At 34.7% G+C, this 20679-nt stretch overlaps 1 protein-coding gene across 5 annotated transcripts in view; it reads right to left on the bottom strand.

Moving 5' to 3' along the window:
* ANKRD28 (ankyrin repeat domain 28) overlaps window positions 1-20679 on the bottom strand; it is a gene marked incomplete at its 3' end in the record, with an annotated part of 119436 nt that overhangs the window by 20924 nt on the left and 77833 nt on the right. For 4 of the 5 annotated variants that reach the window (XM_080579657.1, XM_080579656.1, XM_080579658.1 and 1 more), the window contains 8 exons: window positions 16656-16798; window positions 15100-15312; window positions 8998-9076; window positions 8386-8500; window positions 7870-7952; window positions 4674-4737; window positions 3310-3378; window positions 1574-1714 (listed from right to left, as the gene is read on the bottom strand). In XM_080579657.1, the coding sequence (XP_080435783.1) occupies window positions 1574-1714; window positions 3310-3378; window positions 4674-4737; window positions 7870-7952; window positions 8386-8500; window positions 8998-9076; window positions 15100-15312; window positions 16656-16798 (907 nt within the window). Of the gene's footprint in view, window positions 1-1573; window positions 1715-3309; window positions 3379-4673; window positions 4738-7869; window positions 7953-8381; window positions 8501-8997; window positions 9077-15099; window positions 15313-16655; window positions 16799-20679 lie in introns of those variants that run through there. The other variant, XM_080579660.1, reaches the window with a different exon arrangement.

The raw sequence follows: 20679 nt of genomic DNA on the forward strand, positions 1-20679 counted from the left end.
TCTGAACAAAGACTATAAAAACGCACACAAATATCCTTGGAATTTCTATATAGATAATTTCCTGATATTTTTTCCCAGGCTTTATACTCCAACTTAGTAATCATTTTTAGCTTCTTTCCTGTTTTGAATATGAGCTGAGTAGTCCTGGTTTTCCAGCTGTTACTAATCATCTTGCTGCATCAACATAAAAAGCTTCTCCTTGGGCCATTCTGCTTTGCAGTCTGTCTTGCAGAGAGCCAGCTGTTCATCAGAACAGTAATATTATGAGGCTGCTAGCGACAATTCTTTGAGTTATCTTCTAAAGATCTGCTATATTGCCATCATCATTCATGCTTGTCCCTTTTATAAGGCAGATGGCAAAATGATGCCATCTGAAAAACCATTATAGTCTGGAAGTTTTCTCAGCAACTGTGAAGCTAAAATTAATCCTAGCTCAAATTGTAAAAGGGTAGTTAAAGTGGTACTGTTTCAACAAATTCCAGTAGGAATTGAACATATTTGTAAAAAATGTCAATCAATTTTGTTTTTAAATTTGTCTCTACATTTACTTTAAACATTAGTTAAATGGAAATATTCTTTATCTATCCTTCAGAACTCCGTGTGCAAGCTACATACCACCTCATTCCAATGGCTACCTCACCTTTTAAAAAGTGCTGTATTAAAACATGATGATATAGCACTAAAAAGCACTCTTCTCCACTGAAGGTGTCACTGTACCCATTTGAAATGTGATGCTGCACACCAGCCTGTTCTGACCCCCATGTGAGCGTGTACACATGCAGGAGTTACCTTCCTAAAGTCTGCTCGACACATACGATGTCTGCAGTTTATCTAACCTCACCAATTTTGTGCTATCTGCATAAGCTTTGAATGTATGCACTGAAACAATTAAAAACTATGTTAAATACAACCATTAGTTACAAAAGTAACACACACAAAAGACATTTATGGATTTTTGAAGATTTCTGGATGCATTTGATAAATAAAAGCATAATTATTTCACAAATATTTACACTAACAAGAGAGTTGTAATGCCAAATATGAATAGTTTAATTAAATCCCAATGGATAAAACAGTCTTCTATTTAAATCAGTCTAGTCCATCTCTATCTAGGCCTACCGTAACTCACACACTAGTTTTACAGCATGTTTCTGACTGACTACACAGACTTTAGGGCAACATTAAGAACCCTCCTCAAAACACACCATCATATGTCAAAATTTGAACTTAAATTAACATTATCCTATTGCTTATGACCATCAGAAAGTTGCATGATAACCTCGCAGATGATTTTTACTCAACCACTACACAGCAGGTGGGATTAAAAACTCTGTTCACAATTAGGGCACCTGCATTACAGGATATAACCAAAAAATGACAATACATTTTACTATTTACAATGTATTTCATTTTTTCTCAAAAATATTTTACACACAATTAAGAAGCCACTGCCAATTTTAATCTTTAAAAGTGTAAAACATGCATTCAGCAAAACCAAAGGCAAAACGTACTCAAAATTCACAGCCCAAACATTTCTAAGGATACCATCTATAGTACAAAGCATTGCACTTACTTTCCATCTGTGTCTGATGCAGCTGCATAGTGCAGAGGTGTACAACCCCTCTCATCAAGGTCATTCACACTAGCTCCAGATCCCACAAGGGCAAACAGGCACTGGTAATTACAATTGGCAGCAGCATAATGGAGTGGAGTTCTTTAGTACACATTTAAATAAAAAGTACAATGGTAAATAACAACAAAATAATACTAGAGAGACAGAAAATGCAAAATAAAATGAAACTTAAATACTCCTTTCCCTTTTTAACAAGTATTTGCGGTGAAGAATGCATAAATATTATAAATTATTTTCTAGGGCCATTTAATAATGCAGAACACTATCTAGGTGATGTATCTGTCAGCCAATACATATACATAACTCTGTCTTAAGAGAAGCTTTACATGAATTTTCTTGTGTAAACATATAAAGGAAAATAGTTTACATTAGACATTGGTTTTAGGTATATTGGTAATTTCAAGCAACATGAAAAAATATGGACAAATCCAAGAACTGCATAGCAACTAAACAAGGTCAAAATACAACAGTTAGTGAGTAGATGTGTTCTGTAAAAAAAGATCAGAATTTTGTCTAATACAGACATGCATTATTTTTTAAACTACAGTAACATACCAGATGCGTTGTTAAAGAAAACTTTTTAAAATATACGCTGTTTTCTTGTTAACGAAACCATGAAAGATTAATATTGCTGAATACTCTCAGAGGAAATTTATAAATTAAACTTCAATTCTCAAAATAAACAAGTTTACACATAATTTCAAAAGTACCACAATGGTGCAGAATTCAATTTTCTATTTTTAAAGATGGATTGCTACTATAAATGACTCAGTTTTGAGGAAACAGACACTTTGAAGTGTTCTACCTCTCCCTTAAAATTACTTTTATTTTTCTTTCTCAATTTTTAACTATTTTAATCTTTTTCCTCCCCCCAAATAATTGTTTTGCATAACACGTAAGTTAAAACTAACTATTAAAACTTTCAATGAGAAAAGCTGCAACGGACAGTTGATCCTTTCTCAGGAAAGAATGGAAGAATTTAAAGCAAAATACAGCTTTACAGCCATAACGTTCCCTTCATGCCCTACTCCTGCCATTCACAGGAGTGAATTATATTTTCCAGGATGTGATGTGAGATTCTGCACAAGTACTGATGGTGCCATCTGAACTTAAAAAATACTATACTAAAAATAGAAATTAATGTCATTCCAAAAGAGTTCTGACCACAAACAAGGAGAGGAACAGAAATTGATGGATATAATGAAAGGGAAAATGTGAAGCAATTATGATAAAATGTATTTTTTCCACTAAAAAAAAAAATACAAACAAACAAAAAACCCCCACACAACTCAGAAACAGCAAGGGATATATAGATTTGACTAATTCATTATTTGGAAAACATCACTAATATCCTTGGATGTGAGAAACAAACTCACTAGAGCCATGCTGTAAGCAGAAAAGGCTCATAAAAATTGCAGTTGAGTATGTAACACAGCCTTTAAAAACAAGGCTAAGCACCTACTTAAAAACAAAACAAAACAAAACAAAACAAAAAAACCAAGACAATAAAGAAGATACAACCACAACTTTTGGTAACACATGCTGAAGCACAGTTTGTAGCAGACTTCATTTCTTAAAAACAGAAACTGGAATGCACAGACTTGCCCACATAATGACATGCTACTTTTGTACTACTTTAGTAACCCTTTACAATATACAAATCTAGAATCTCTTACCTCCCAAATCTGTCCTTTTTGTTGAAGTCTGCACCAGTATTTAGGAGAAGATTTAGGCACTCCAAATTCCTGTTAAATTAATGCAATATTGTTTGTCATTGCAGATTATGGGTCCTTAATATTGGCCTTTACAAATATCAGAACTGCTAAAAATGCACCTTATATGGTATTTTTCTTACAACTGAACTATATTAACATTTATTTTTTATGACTTCTTATATGTAATAATACATTTCACAACTGCAGAACCAAACGGGAAAGAACACTAATTATTTCAAGTCCACATATAGAAACTGTATTGATATCAAATGGCATGCATAAAGTGCATGAACATTAACCTAAATTAACAGAAGTCTCAATTCTTTAAAAAAATAAATAAAAAAACACCTGCACAGCACATCATTTTTTCTACCAGGATTGCAGCACAGAAACAAGTTTTTAATGTATATATTTTAAGGCCAAATATAAGTTGCTATGTAAATATTTTAAGTGCAATTAATTTTGAATACAATATGATCATCATAACGTATGTACAATGCTGCTTGCTTAAACAAAATCTTAATAACTTTTCTAAGTTGGAAATGAATGAGGGAATGAGTCACAAATCATGTGTTTTTATATGAAAAGATAGCACTTTAACCTTAATCATTTGTAACAAGAATGTACCTATCAAATATCTCTTGACTTAGAATGATTACTTAGCAGTATTACTTAAATAACATTGAAACAGAAAAATGAAAATATCATTATCATGGAGTTCTTGTGTCCCACAAAGTGTATCATGAGATTTATTACCCAATTCTTCCAGGCAATTTTGAGTAGCTGCTATAGATAACCTACAATACAATAACAATAATCAATATAGATCACAACTCAAGTGATGAACAAGTTGTTCTGACCACTTCATCCACCTAAACTCTGGAATTTAATTATGGTTTATAATTTAGCTTGATTGAGCTTTTGTTTATGGATATGGTAAACATTTTTTTACCGAAGTTGCTGATCTCTACCTCATGTCCTACAGTGATACAGCAGGGCACGACATCTTTGAAACTATATCATCACCCATGGGAAATTAAAACAAAATCCAGTTCATCCCCAAGCATAAACCTAAGGTAAAGCTGATGATACCTGGACACTGTACTCCAGTAATTACTTATAGAGCTGAATATTTAATTTATTTATTTTTATTGCTTGTAGATAGAATCCATCTTGAAATTATTTTCATGTTTACATAATTCCAAGGGGAGAGCGTAGGAGAAACACAGAGAGGAAAAAATAATAATAATAAAAAAAAGAACACGATCAATCAGCAATTGAAAAAAAGGACACCAAAAATAAAAGCATGAATGCTTTTTACATACCCTCCAGCTGCAGCTGCGTGAAGACAAGTTCTGCCAAAGTCATCTGGTGTGTCTATGTCAAAACCTACCAATCAAATATTTGTAAAGCCCATTATGTACTAGAAGCTTTCACAAAACTGTTCTCATCTACCCTTAAGAGAAATGCTTGCAAAGCAAACCTAACAGCTATTTGCATAAAGCAGTGAAGCGCATAAACATAATTGATTTGAAACAAATCCTTGCTATTTGTAGTATTTTGAAAAATATGTTAATTTTTAACTGAAAAGGCTAAGGGAAAACACAATTAGCAGTGCTGAGGCAAGAAGCTATATTCTTTCTTATCTTACTTACCTCCTAATATTTCTGTATAATTTAGTACTGGACATAAAATCCATGAAGATAATAGGAAAATCTAAGAATAAGGTAGAACTTCTAAGTGTTCTGCAGAGAATTTTTAAAAATTATTTTTTATGTAAAGAGGGGGATGTCAGCATTACTAAATCCAGAAATTACTTACATTTCATCCTTCATTTTAGCTCTCTAGTCCCAGGGGAAGAACTACACTAAGCTGGAGTGAAGGCTGTAAACAGCAATTAGAGGAGCCCTGTAAAGAATGTTGTCGTTCTCTCCCCAAAATATTTGGGCTATGAAAATTTGAGATCACAAATATTTAAAGCCAAGTATTTGAGAGTATGCAGATCCATAGTTAAAGTTACTGTAGGAGCCTTAACTTTGCTCTGACATTCCTGCTAGAAAGACTGTCCTTAATGCATTATTAAATAAGTAACTAAAAACTAATTAATAGTCTGATTGGTTAACCTTACCTTTGTGGTAAGATAGGTATCTGAATAAAAAGCTGTATTTGTAGTAGCAAAGGTAAAGTCTATGCAATCAAATGAACTGTGCGCCTCAGCCAAATTACAATATGTTCAGGACAATCCCTTCTGCCCTCTTCCAAAGGAGGATTCTATCATTTGACAGCAATTAGCACACACATGTGTTTCTACCCACAAACTCATTGCTCCCTAATTGACTCTAAGCCTGTTGTGCTATGAACGAGAAATTTATAAAGCAAGTACCTGAATTAGAGGTCACAGAGTAGCATGATAAGCATTTTAAAAACAAGGGCACAAATCCTCTCCTCTGGGCAATTTTAACTACAGAAAACACACAAAACTGACTCCTATTACAACTTACCCAATAAAACTTGGCACGAGATCCATGCAGACAAAAGTAATAATAAATTAGAGCAACTATAACTTTTCATCTTAATGAGAACTTGTACTGAATTTATACTCCTTGAGAATTGTTTCAAGTAAATAAAACTTCCTTGACACAATTCCATGCCCTCACCTTCAACTTATTTTGGAGCAAGAAAGCATTTGAAGAATTCTTCAGGTTTGGCAAGTAAGTAAACAGAGGAAAGCAAAGAATGGTGTATAACAAACGTAACAATGCAATAAAAAAGGTATGTAGCTTTTAAATTTCACTGTTTCCAAACACGAGAGAGAAAACACCAGAAATATCATAAAACTGTCAGGTTGTCACGCACTGGAACAGGTTTCCCAGGGAAGTAGTCACAGCACCAAGTCTGTTGGAGTTTAAGAAGTATTTGGACTGTGCACTTTGTCACATGGTCTGAATTTTTGGGTAGACCTGTGTGGTGCCAGGAGTTGGACTCGATGATCCTTATGGGTCCCTTCCAACTCGGGATATTCTATGATTCTAACTAATTCACTGAACACAGATGACATCCACAGGTGTCACAGCAGCTAAAATTTTAGTTCAAAAATATCAGACACTATATAAATAACCAAAGCATCAAGATCCACTAGCACAAAAGGTTTACTTGAAGAGTTTAAAAAAAATGTTATGCTTAAGGCATAAGTAAAATTTTGGAGGTTAGAAAGAAACTTCTCAAAAGAGGATTATGGTGTGTTTATCCTGCAGTGCTCTCCTTTGTGATTTTATTTCAACTCTTGAAACAAAATGCAACAAGCCTGCAGGCTGAAACACAGGCAAAGTAGCAGAGTTAAAATTATCTAAGATACCCTAACTGCAATTCTACACCTAATCATATATCGTGACATGAAAATTACTATTTAAATCAGTTTTCAAAGCTGCATTTTTTTTGTTTGAGGGAAGTACAATATTTTCCTAAGAGTCTTCTTTTTATGTAGCAGAATTTCACCAGAGCTCCAATGTTGGTACTTCTGCATGGGAATGCTTTTTCTTCCCCCTTTTTTTTTTTTTTTAAGAATAGTTCAACAGCCATGAACAGTGAACAGCATAGGACGTGTTGTTCAAGAGTACTACTATTGAAGGCTGTATGTCCACAAAATATAGTTTTTACATGTCCAATTACCTTCTCCTCCCATTTGAGTAAACAGAAGTACATGGCAAGTAGAAGCAAGTACAGCAGAAGAAGTACAAGCAAGTTAAGATAGTTTATCTACTTGAATCAAAAAGTAATCCTTAATACCTTTGCACATCCCTAGGATGCTCGTTTAGTACCACTAACTACTTAAACGTTTCTCAGTACTGCAACAAAGCACATTTTTTTCCCCCAAGGTCAAATGAATATTAATGACTTTAAAAGTCAGAGGTTCTTACTTCACATAAACAAGACCCTTCCTCAGAAAACCAAAAAGGGTACACAGTCCACAGACACCAATCCCCACACCAAGAGCATGTACTAAAATGTTAGCAGCATCCAGTCTTTTCAGTTTGACTTTTATAAATGGTCAAGCAACTGATACTTTGCTCCAGGCTAGATTTTCATCTAAGTTTGCTCAGTTCATGTAAAAGTCACAGAAGTCACTTGCAAGTTTTCTTCATGGATTTCTTTGCCATACTGAATCTTCAGTAAGGGAAATGAAGGATGCTGGATGAAGTCATTAGAACATTAGCTTTTGTCCTTGAAGGTCTATTATGGCCTGGGCCAGCATTCCACCTCTTTGGCCAACTTGAAACATTTTAGAAGTTACAGAGACATTCTTTCAATTTGGATGATTTGGGGGGGGGTAAAGAAATTACTTCTGTAAAAGTTTGCATTCACTTTTCCTATGTACTGTCCATTAAAAAGCAAACAAACAAGCACTGTCCCTAGCACTCTAAAGAATCCTATGTATTACTAAATTCAGATTTAATTAAAAGCTATTCTGTGGAATAAAAACTGAAGTACGAAGCAGCCATAAGATTTTAAAGAGTATCCTACCTGATGAGAGGAGCTTTCTGCAGCAGTCTGAAAATCCACTTAATGCTGCCAAATGGAGAGGAAACATCCCATGTATACCCCGCCTAAGATACACCATAATCAGGTATCACAGTTTCATTACAATTGAAATAAAACAAACACAGACTGTGCCAAAGCATTCATGCATGGTTTGTTCAACAAACAATCTAATTAGAACACTGAGCCAACCGAAAACCTCACATATTAGACAATTTCTTACAAACTAGGCAGGATTGATTAATTCAGTGCAATAGTTTATTAAAATTTTCAGTTATTTCATATACATTGCTTTACAGAGAAAAACTGATTCTCCTTTTTGCATCACTTGTGATGTACTGTGTAGCTACTTAAAAAAACAGTACAGGATAAAGGATAATTCACAAAGTATTTCCTATTTCAAGTTAAATACAATATAAAAAATCACACTAGTCTTGATAGTCTAATAAATACATTTCTAAATTCTCTCAGCTTGCATTCATGTCAGTAAATGTTACCTACTTTGCAGTGTCAGCACCACTCGTAATCAGAGTGTTGATTAATAGCTCATGGCCATATCTAGCTGCTATGTGCAAAGGAGTATTTCCATTCTTATCTTCACAGTCTATTTCAGCTCCTGTAATAAAAAAGTAATTATTACCTAGGAATACACATAGGCATACAGATACCTCTGTTAGAAAAAACAGTACTGATGATAATTTAAGCAACATTAATAATTGTCCATGAACAACTGTTCTGGATTTTAATTTTGTAATGCTTTTGGTGCTATTTAGTATTAACAATAAGCAAAATGTATTTTCTTATCTACCAATACAGGACAAACCTTCTGCAACTTGGCTATGGAAGACAAATTAATATTTTTCCCTGCATTCTGAAAAAATAAACAACTCTTTCAAACTTTATAGGCAGAGATACCAGACTCCACCATTAACTGAACTACTACTGGACACTGGATATAAACAAAAACCAACAAACTTTCAGCACATTGCTATCAATAGAGAAGAGGAAAATACTTGTAATATCGGAAAGCTGATGACAAAACGACTCCTACCCATTTATTATTATTATTATTATTATTATTATTATTATTATTATTATTATTATTATTTTTACCATTTTGAATGATGGTTTGAGATCTTGAAAATCTACCATGGATTGCTGTCATGTGCAAAGGTGTTTTCCCATCTTTACTCTGAAAAAGAAAAAAAACAACAAGTGTTTACTTATAACCAGAGTAATCCATCAGAACTGACAAAGGAAAAGGACATAATCCTCTCTCCTCTACTCTCTCCTTTAAATTCTTCCTGGTAAGCTTTTCAAAAGAGCTGCTCTTAATCAGTCTTCCAGCTCTGGGTGACAACTCAATGAAGCCTGTTCACTCACAATTATGCCTTTTGGATAATCACTCTCAAGAGGCTGATGACAGCACACAATGTCAGCAACAAGCCTATGCCCCCCACCCAAGTCTAAAATAACAAAATGCTTCTTTAAATGAAATTTGTTTCTTGAAAAGAAAACAACTTTATTTTTCATTATTATCCATGTACTTACAATGGATCTTTACACACTATATCAGAAGACAACACATTAAAAAGCTCACATGTTCCACTAATATTTCTGTAAAGCAATACTTGAAAGTAATTTATCATAAACCACCAGTAATACTAGGGTAGAACTATTCAAACATAATAGGCATTATACATTTGAAACGCATACCAAGCGTACACTTAGTCATTCACCAAGTAAATATGCCCTTCAAGTAGGCCAACAATAATGCATAAGAGACTTGCAATTTTTAACAGCACAATCTAAACACACTTACAGAAACAGTTTTTTCTGTGATTATTACTTTAGGATGACTTTTTTTCCTATACTTTATCATACATAATGGAAAGCTTTACTGCAGAAAAGAGTTCTTACAAATGCACATAAAAATCGTAAACCCGACAGTCAGAAAATAAAAGCACTTTTGTTTGCAAGTGAAAGAGGAAAGGGGGAACATACAATATGAGCATATGTTTTGAAATAACATTGATCACTGCTGCGCAAAAGTGTCTCTCCATCTTTACTCTTCCTTTGAAACCAAATGACCAAGCTTCTAAGGATGTTTTACTTAAAATCTGCTATGGATCCTTTTAGATGGACTTGAACATGGAATTTTTTGTAACATCACTGCAAAAAGCAGCATATAACAGCTAGAACAACGAAATTATGGGAAATATCAACTTTTCAGACCTGGACTGAAAGAAATAAAACACCTTATGACAACAGCCAAGGTGTCTCCAGATGTCTCAGCTAGCAGATTTCTTTGACAGTAAATAACCCAAAAGGCACATCCACATATATATAGTAATAGCAAAGAAACATGGAAAAATTAATTGAAATCCACTAGAGGAATTGGACAATCATTTTTACTTCAAGAACTTCTGTCACTGAAGGCCTTAAAAAAGGCCAAATAAACACGACATAAACAACAACTTCCCTAAGCAATCTCTAACCTCTGATTTATTTATTTTTGCAAAGATAATTTTCTTTTAACATCTACCTACCTCTATCTAACCATAAATATAAGAAAAATGACTGTATAAAATAAGCTTAGTTTGAATGAGGGACCAAAAGCTGCTTTGGTAACTAACATTCTAAAATAGAATGAAGAAAACTTTGAGAATGTAAGGAAATAAATTAGTCAAGTCAACAAAAGACAGAAAAATTTTAGGGGGTGCTAAAACTGCAGTTTTTACAGAAGGTGCTAAAACTGTATCTCAAAGGAAGGCTAATAAGAAGATGGAACAAAAAAAAAAACAAATCCAAGTCTCACTAACAGAGTATCTCACAGGGACATTAAATATAATCTAATGTGACAGTATCAGAAACTAAGTAGTGTGGTGATCAACCGAGTTGTCAAAAGACAACATAAGAACAGCAAAATAAGCAACAAAATAATTTTCCAGTTCAAAGGAAAAAAAAAACACCATACAATCAATAATGTATTTTTAGATTCACTCTGCTCCGGTTTACTTTAAAAAGTATGTAACGCAGATTTGTAAGACGATGGATTTCCTTATTCACAGCGTCTCTCTCCAGTCTAATAGTCTCAGATTTCTTTGCAACTCAGAAATAGTACAATATGCAACTGTCTATCAACATATAAACATAGAAAAGGTATAAAATTAAATTAAGGTGATAATTTCCACGTTGAATATTAACTTCTAGGTATAAGATGGTATTTAGAATTCCCTTCTTGGACATTGCCACTAGGGAAGGATATACAGAATCAGAACAAGGAATCAAGTTTCTTAGGTAACAAGACAGTATGCCTCAACGTATTGGGTAAAATCTTCGTAACCGTTTCCTGAGATGCCAGGAGGTTGGGCTTCATAAGCAAGGAGGTTATCTTCAAAACTTTTGCTTCAATCTCCTTTTTTTTCCTGCCCTCAAGGTCTTACATCTAAATATTAAGGTAAATATAGCTGTCCAATCTTACAAGATTTGATAGCACATGACTAAATAGCTATGGGCTAATGATAACTTTTAATTGTATTCACTGAAACTCAGTTATGTGTCGGTAACAGGAAAGAAGTCACTCTATCACTAGAGAAAACATATGCACAAAATACTTAGGATCAGAAAAAAAATGCTAAGAGCAGTAATTTCTATTAGACTGAAACAATGAACACACAGCACAAGGTGTTCTGTGAAGTTAGTACTCAGATATTAACTATACTTAGGCTACCAAGCTGTACCGAGGGCCAGGGGAAATGCGGGTCTCCAAGTGAAATCTCCCTCTAGCAACAATTCCTATGTTCTAGTATCAGAAATGGAAATAAAATACTTATTGTATTTAGGACACGGAATTTTCAAGCACCCAGGGGGTCCATAAAATAATTAATACCATCCTATTTCAAAGTGTTCTTCCTTGCATGGAAATCCTGAATGGTGAGGAACGAGCGCTGCAACAATGAGCGGTACGTAACAGTAGTATATGGGTACTGACAAAGTACAAGAACAATTATGAAATGATGCCCTACCCCTACAGAGGTGACAAAAAGCAATTATATGAACTATTATATGAACTACTTTGAATTTCATCCTCAGTATCTGGAAACTGAACATGTTTGCTTTCAATAAATACTTCTTAAAATCCTCTAAAAACATCCCATTTTAACTATACAAATTATTATTAGCCACAGAACGATTTCTGATTTAGTTTCCCTCTATTTTTTTTAGGGATTATTCTTCTGATTAACTCCAAGATTCATCTTCACAGGCTTTTCCAGGGAAGCAGATGTTGACTTGGAAATTATTTTTTTTTGCCTCAGTACTTGCACTTTTCAGCATTGCAAGTGGTAAGTTTTCATATACAATGCAAGGCTGTCCACACCTTCAGGTCTAGATTCCCAGGCCAAAATCAGTCACATAGATAGAAATCCACAGAAATGTTATTAACAGAATTACAATGGAGACACATGTTGGTGCACAAACAAGGGACGAATTATATTTTCCAGCTATAATTGCTTGAAACCTCTACACAACCCTACCTGTTTAATTTTGCACTTCATAGTTCTGCTACCTAGTAAATCAACATGTTGTAATTACAGCCACATATATCTTAAGCTGGTGAGGTGGGGATTGGACTCGTCTCCCAGGCACCAAGTGATGAGGGGAAATGGCCTCAAGTTGCAGGAGGTTTAGGTTGGATGTTAGGAGAAATTTCTTCTCAGAAAGAGTTGTGCAGCATTGGAATAGGCTGCCCAGGGAAGTGGTTGAGTCATCATCCCTGGAGGTCTTCAAGAAACATGTAAATTTAGAACTTAGTGGTGGGTTAGTGGTGGACTTCAGTACTAGGTTAAAGGTTGGACTAGATGATCTTAGAGGTCTTTTCCAACCTGGATGATTCTGTGATAGCGACTAACCCTTTCCATTATAAAGGCCTTTTCTTCTGAAACAAAACTTCAGTAGCCCAATCTGTACCAAGCTCTTAGGAGACTTCAGCTGAAGTTCTCAGCTCTCCGATATGCTTCAGGCAGCAGTTTCCAGCCATCAGGTTTAAAAAATATATATATTCTCTCGTATCAGAGTATGCTTTTAAAAGAAAGCCTGGGTTCACCCATGTGAAAACTTCTGATCATTTATTTATTATTAATCAGAGGAACTATCAAATCTAGGCTTTGGATCCAGTAACTTAAAATTGAGTGGGAAGGAAGGCAACAATACATCTCTCTGATGCCAATGCATCTTTTGTTACCTACAAACAATTCACCCACATCGCAAACTTCAAAGAATTAGGAACGTTGCCAGTCAATTTGAAGATATTAGCTGTTCTTTGCACAATTTTTGTGGTTATTTAATATTACAACTGACTGAATGTAGTCAATACCTACAGCGTATACCATAATAAAGATTCTTATTTAAAGTTCAACCATAAAGATTATAGTAATCTTTAGCAGCGTTTAATTATCCTAACAGAATGTTGGAGATTTTTCATTTTCATTCCTAACCTATCATTAAGGTGTATTTGAAAATGAATAGCAAAAAAAAAAAAAAAAAAAAACTTTGCTCACTGCACATTTTTCTGAAACGAACTCCTCCCCACTTTTTTCTTCTACATCAGATGTACAAAGTCATGAGCCCTTGCAAACCAATGTATAGGGAAACAGTAATTCTTTGCTTAGCAATATCGATTCTTCTCTTTTTCTTCTTATTTGTGCATGCAACATATGTACATAATCATTAGTATATTTAACATTGTGGGATTATTTTCATGAGAGAACATACATTATTGAGAAATGTGGTTTCAGGGATGGAGGACAGAAGACAGCTCTGTAACGTTAAACCCTCAGTCATATCCAGTCTGGGACATCAGTAGAGCAGAAAGCTGGCAACAAGAATAAATGAACTGTGACCTGCAGATTTTATGACAAATTGGCTGTAAACCCTATAGTGTAGCTCTTTACATCTCCAAGGCACTTCAGTGATGCATTTTTCCACAACTAATTTTAAGCACATTTTCATTAAAGGAGCTCCACATTTAAATATATGTAAAAGTGAGCTGTAACATACATCTAAGATTTTTACAAATCAAATAAATTATTTTTAAACCACTCCCAAATTTTCAGTAGACTATATATTTTGTAGTAATAGACACATAATGGTATTTTAGAATTAGCAGAAAATTAGTGTGAAGTTCTTACATGAAAGTTAACCACACAAAAAAAAGATTTTAAACAATCTTTTAACTGTGCCAATATTCACCTCTGACTCAAATAGTGCTTAAATTGATATAACTCTATTAACACACATAAAAAAAAGAAACAGAAGTATAGATACTTCTCTTCCTATGACAGGTGAGCAGAGGTACAGGCAATTAGACCCACTGTACTTTTGGACTCTTCCTTCCACATACCTATTTCCCACTTCCCCCAGCCTGTCGAGACACCTGATACGGAATACTTCTGAACACAATTAAGCTTTTATTACTTAAGTCAAAATTAGCTTCACACAAAAGAAAGATCTCATCTCTCTCATGCCTTGAGACGTTAACCTACACACAAAAGAAGATAATACAATATTTATGTTATAGTTTGCTTTTATACTTGTGTGGATTAGAAATTCTCTCTACACTAAGACTGGATTCTACAGAACACTCTGCAGCCAAAGACATGTGACCAAGTAGAGATGTTAAAAGAATGTCAAGACCGTTTGCAAAGTTTTGCTGGAGTAATTCAAAATTCATCCATTCAAGACTTTCCATTGGCCTAATCTACTTACCTCTGTATTTTATGTATATTTTACCCTTCATACTACTGCTCCAGCCATTAGCTGGTTCATACACGTTTCTCTGAAAAATCTTTGATTTCTTTTATGCTGTTTGTTTATAAGAAAAATACGTTCTTTTGCATTATGATTTGCTCTTACTCATATAAACAGACTCGGGAAAACAAGATGACAGGGACTTCTGACATTTAGACATAATAAAGTTTGACCAGATAATATTGTCATCTTTTCCTTCTGGGCTACTTACTACATCCAATAGATTTAAGATTTAGACCAACTTTCTTGAAGCAATTTCATTTTTTCTATAATACTTTTCACAGAAGGACTCCAATTATCAATAAGAACTTCTACACATTGCCCCAACAACAGTTTTGAGAAGTCACCTCTAATAAAGCTATACTGCATCTATAAGAGTAAATGGATGACTTTGGATTCACCTACCTTCATATTTACATCTGCTCCGTTGCAGACCAAAAGTTCTAAACACAATGCTCCATGTGTCGATGCAGCAGCAAAGTGCAAAGGTGTAAAACCTTTCTCATTCATTTGATTCACATTAGCACCGGAGTCTATGAGTTCATTCACTACAACATCTTGTCCATTATAGCAAGCCACATGGAGTGGAGTATTTCCATAGGCATTTGGTTCATTCATCTGTCAACAAAAAAAAAAAAAAAGGTTAGTTAATAAGCAAAAACCTGTATTACTGCAGTGTTTAATTACCACAAAGGAAATTTGGTGTCATGAGACAACTTCACTATGTTTTTGAATTCTTCAAAGCCAGAAATTAAAAGCAAGGTCTGGATGTACTACTTTGACTGAGAAGGGGAAGGGTATAACTGTTTTTCAACTGAGCCAACCTCCTCCAATTGTGTCCACGCCAGTTTCCTGTATGCAGTATGCAACTGGATACACATGAAGAATGTCAGCAGTGACAATTTGCACAGACATTACAGACTAGCAGCTTAAGCACATCAGGGATCTCTATCATTTCTCAACAGCACGTGCAGGTTTCTATTAAAAACAGGTGTCAAGAAGACTGAGAGTCTCCCCAAAATAAGTTTTAGGCATTTAAATCTAGAGCTCCCAGATGCAGACACACACACACAAAAATGCAGGCTGACTTCTTAATGAAATTCAGGACCTGAGGGTAACAGGAATTTTGGTTATGAACTACTTCTAAAATGCAAACACACATGCTTCGCTAATGAACAATAATATAAATGTCACTGTTTAAGTATCCAAGACCGAAAACATCAGATCTGATCTCTAAACCAAATAAGACTCTGAAGTATGTACTTTTTGTGAGTCGGGGAAGGGAAGGGGGAGAAATCAAATTTGTTGTGCACAATGGAATACTGAATTCTGATCTACTTCTCAAGATAAAACTTGGGCAGCATTCTGCAGCCTTGCAAAGGTAAAATATGATTCAAAATGTACCTTTCTTACATGGTTTCACAGTTTTCTGTTAACGTACTTCCTATATGCAGGTACTGTACTGTCTTTTAATTTATTTTGCATTTCTACATTAATATGGCTTTCCTTAATCTAGTATTAAAGTTTCTGACAATCCATAACATTTCTCAAAGTATATGTGGTGTAAGAAATTCATTAACATCTATATTTTACAAAGAACTGAGGCAAAAGAGTTCAATTTCCTGCAGTTCAAAAGGGATGTGTGTGGCAAAGCTAGGAACGGAATTCCTATTTCCTGCGTTCCAGTCTAAGGAGTCAGAAATGGCAAGTGAGCAAAAATAGTATTAAACACAGATCTATTTCCAAATAATTCTGCAAAAACTGCAAAGCTCTAAAGTTACCTGGGGAAATTAAATTTTGTAACAAAAAAGCACAACAATAAAAAAACAAAGCACATGAAGATCGTCAGAAATACTTTCACTATTTTCACCGTTTCATAAACACACACACAAATAGTGTACTACAATACTAATAAGAGCATTTCAAACAACAACAAAAATATCACTTTTATTCTTCCTTACATCAACTCCAAGGTCTAGAAGGTATTTGACTACACTGATCATCCCACTAGATGCTGCAGCATGTAAGGGTGTATATGATTTCTTGTCTTTGCACGTTACTTCAGCTCCATGGGCCACAAGTAATTTCACAACTTCAATATGACCTAAAAGAATAAAGACAAAACAAAACAAAAAAGCTGCATTTTATATTACTCAGAACAGATTTACAAATGGAATAATTGTACAATTACTGTAATACGAACTAAACATTATTCATTTGGACCTAATCTGGAAAGTAAGGAGTTGTTCTCTAATTCTTTCATGAACTATAAAAGCCACATACACTATTCACCTCCAGAGGAGGGTATTTCAACATAACCCCCTCCAGTAATCACACTATTGCAAGGCACAGTCGAGCTCTTTCCCTGACCACGTCTCCTGGCTCCAGTTTCAGCTTTCAGGCCACTCTGACACTGTGCTCCAAGAGAGAAGCTATGAAAAGGAGGAAGCCAAAAATCTGTCCTTCTCGCTCAGTTAATTTAATTGCCAAACAAATCTATTATTGAAAACACAGAAACTTGTGCCACGTAGACAATCATGACAAAATCTGCAGAATAAAGGAGAACACTCAATGTAAATAGACTGATAGATTTAGTGCTTTACCTGAATCACAGACAGAAAGAAGTAGGATTTGTTGTTTTACCTTTCAAGTGAAACCCTTATCTCAGTTTTTAAAAAATGTGGGGGAGAGGGGAAGGAGGGGGGAACACTGAATACTTACGGTTATCCAGTCAGACATTTAAGTACCGTGCATCAAATCCAACTCTAAGTTTAAGTGCTTCATAAACAGAGGGGGACTGCTATTTCAATGATTAAAATAATGTGCACAAGTTTGGAAAGGAAATATCTACCCGAAGGAATACAAAGATGTTTTAATAAACTTTCAGTCACCACAGTACTGCATGCCTCCAAAATACACAGAGACCCTCACCTAGCTATACAGATCAGAAGCACACAGAGCTAACCAGTGCAAGGGGAGGTGCTGCAGCATTTCATTTCTGCATTACTTCAGTATTGCAGGAAAGACCAAGAAAGAGAAATATAAACATGATACTCATCTTGTTACCCAAACAGAGCGGGGACAAGAATGAAAACAAGCCCTGTATGACGGACAGAAGACGAAAGATATTGAAAGTGGCGAAAGGAGGAGAAATACTGAACAGAACAGTGGCACAGAACTTTAAAGTGAAAGAAAAAAAAACATCAAAAATCCCTGACCTGCATTTAATCACAAGCAGCAATCAGTGGAAGACACTCACACAGAAGAACGAGACACTTCAAGTAGGAAGCGCTCAGGAGCCGTTCCCACACGCTGACAAGGGCAGCGCTAACACTCACGAACCCAAGTCCATTTTGGTTGCAGCATTACAGCTGGACAGCAAAGGAGACGGGTGAAAAGCAGGAAGGAAGGGAAACAATGGATGTAACCCTATAAAGTTATTTATAGGAGAATGACAAAATGCCTTATTTCTTTTTTACTCTACAGTCTATTTTATACAGTGGAAAAGCTTTAAGGCTTTCTTCTAATAACTGGAGCCATGTAAAATGGCTGGAAATTGTGAGGGAGAGATATGAGGTTTTCTTTTGCTTGTTTGAACTTCTCTAAGAGTTCTTTTTTCCTACTCTATTGTGTGCAAGTATTTCTAGGATGACAGACATCAGATAAATTACATTTTTCCCACTCTGTTCATTAAGAGAATTTCCTGCTAATAGCCTATGAAATAGCACTCATTAAAATTGGAATAAATGTCGCTCATCTGAAAAACAGACTTTTTTTTCCATCTTGGTGAGCACAAGCCAGAAAACGTCTATCTGATGTTTGTCAAATCTCTCCCATCTCGTGCATTTACTTTCTTTCAACAAAATTTTGCAATCACCTTAAAGTGGTTGAACGTCCTGTCAAAGAAATTTCTCTGCATATATAAGCAGGTTACAAAATACTAATACAAAATATTCCAAAGAATGTTGGATCAATAATGAAGGCTGTTCTCCAACTTCTCTGTTTAACTGGTATCAGTACTTGAAGCGCAATATCACGGGGTTTCAAAAAATAACTTAAGACTATTAATGCTGTCACAATCTCTTCAAAATTTACTGGCATCTTCAAATCTTTTCTTCTGAAGACATCTCAGCACTGTCCTATTGTTCTTTTTAGCATCTCACACATGGATTTCACAGCCTTATTTTACATTGCTGTCAGATTATTTCAGACCTGTACTGTCAGGTACATGTGACTAATTTGAAATTGGCCTAAACCACAGAAATCTGCAAAGACAATAGTTAATAATTCTACTTTTGAACAAATCCAGGCATTTGTGAGATGATCACTTTTATGTGAAGCCTAAATCTGTAAATGAGTGCTTCTTTTTCATTCGTAAAGACTAGAACTTTTAGTCCTTGGACTAAAGCATATTTCATACAATGAACAACTCATTGTCAATCCCCTGAAACTCAGGGTAAGGTTTTTCATCAAACGGTATTTAAATAGGGTAAGTTAACACACACATACATGCTGCTCTTTTGCTTTGCTCGGTAGCTGATTTTAAAACTTTATTTCTATGTTTAAGTTATTGCTTCCATTTCCTCTTTCATGGCAAGACTGGGAAAGCAGTTGTAAGATACTCGATGTCACTACTTTTTGAATAACAGGTGAGAAATGTGTTTAATTAGCAACTTCAAATCCATTGTTAAGAACTGCTCCTCCCCCCTCCCATAAACATTACAAAGCATTATGCTTATTTATAAGCAAGTGTCTAATTTCTAATGATGAACATGAGTATCAAACTGCATATTCAGGGACATTTTGCCTCAGATCAGATTGCCAAGGCAGAGTTACCCTAGACTTATAGATGTCTACATAATCTCCTAGTTCATGCATTTATTTATTTTTTTGGTTTGATATCAGATACAATAAAATTGTTAATTTTACTCAGAGAAGGGGCGGTAGAGAAATTATTCTCCTTGTACATTAATTTAAATACAAGATGCTCCTTTGTAAACCACGGTTCAAGGTTTTCACTGAGACGGTAGGTTCAAGTCCTATTTTTATCTTAGACTAACTGAAAAAAAAAACCACACAATGTTCACATCTTTAAATCACCTCTGAAAAAAAATGTTGTAAAGAATATGACCATGTTCTCCTGAATGTTCTTCTCTTTAAGTTTCATAAGATGGTAACATATGCATACAAATACGTATTTTCTAGGGAAATCTAACATTTCATGATATTAAATACAAAGAAAAATGCAAATCATCAAAACATAACAGGAACAACAAATTACATATGATCATATTTTAGTTCCATATTTCATCTTCAAGTTCCTAGGCATGTAGATTCACACAAGACTGCTACTGCTTTTACTTTTTTCCCTTGGCTGGATAAGGTTATGAAACAATGAGCTAAAATGCTGAATAACAAGTAAAACTATGGAATCATCAACTGTTTTCTTCTTGAAATTGGTACTGAAACTTAGCTGTTCACTGTTCATATACGGCACATTGCACACGTCAAAGAAAAATTTTAGACTTTTTCTGAAAGTTAGAGGCATAAAATGAACATGTGTTTTGACGTGTTTTTTGGCTTCTGAACAGGCACAATACATTCTGCAATGACAAATACAATCAGCAGTTGCATGTGAATTACTTAGAAGCAAGCTGGCATAACCATCCTCTGTTTGAGGTGCCTCTTGTAGTAATTGGTTGCTTTTTGTTCATCACTACTGCAAAGTTTCACCTATGATTAGACTCCTGCTGAGTAAGGAACATAGTTTCCTCTTTTTAGAAAAAAAAATTGATTTTTCTTTTTCAAACAAATTCATTCTCCTACCACAAAAACATATTTACATGGCAATTCGAAGTGTACTATTAATGGTTTTCTGGCAGATTCACAGATAACTTTAATGCTTATCATCTAAGTATTTTTCCCAGAAATATACAAAAACACTAAACGTAAGGGGATTTTTTTTTAACTACCACAGTAGTAATC

Source organism: Anser brachyrhynchus (assembly GCF_964034855.1).
Source record: "Anser brachyrhynchus genome assembly, chromosome: 2".
NCBI lineage: Eukaryota > Metazoa > Chordata > Aves > Anseriformes > Anatidae > Anser > Anser brachyrhynchus.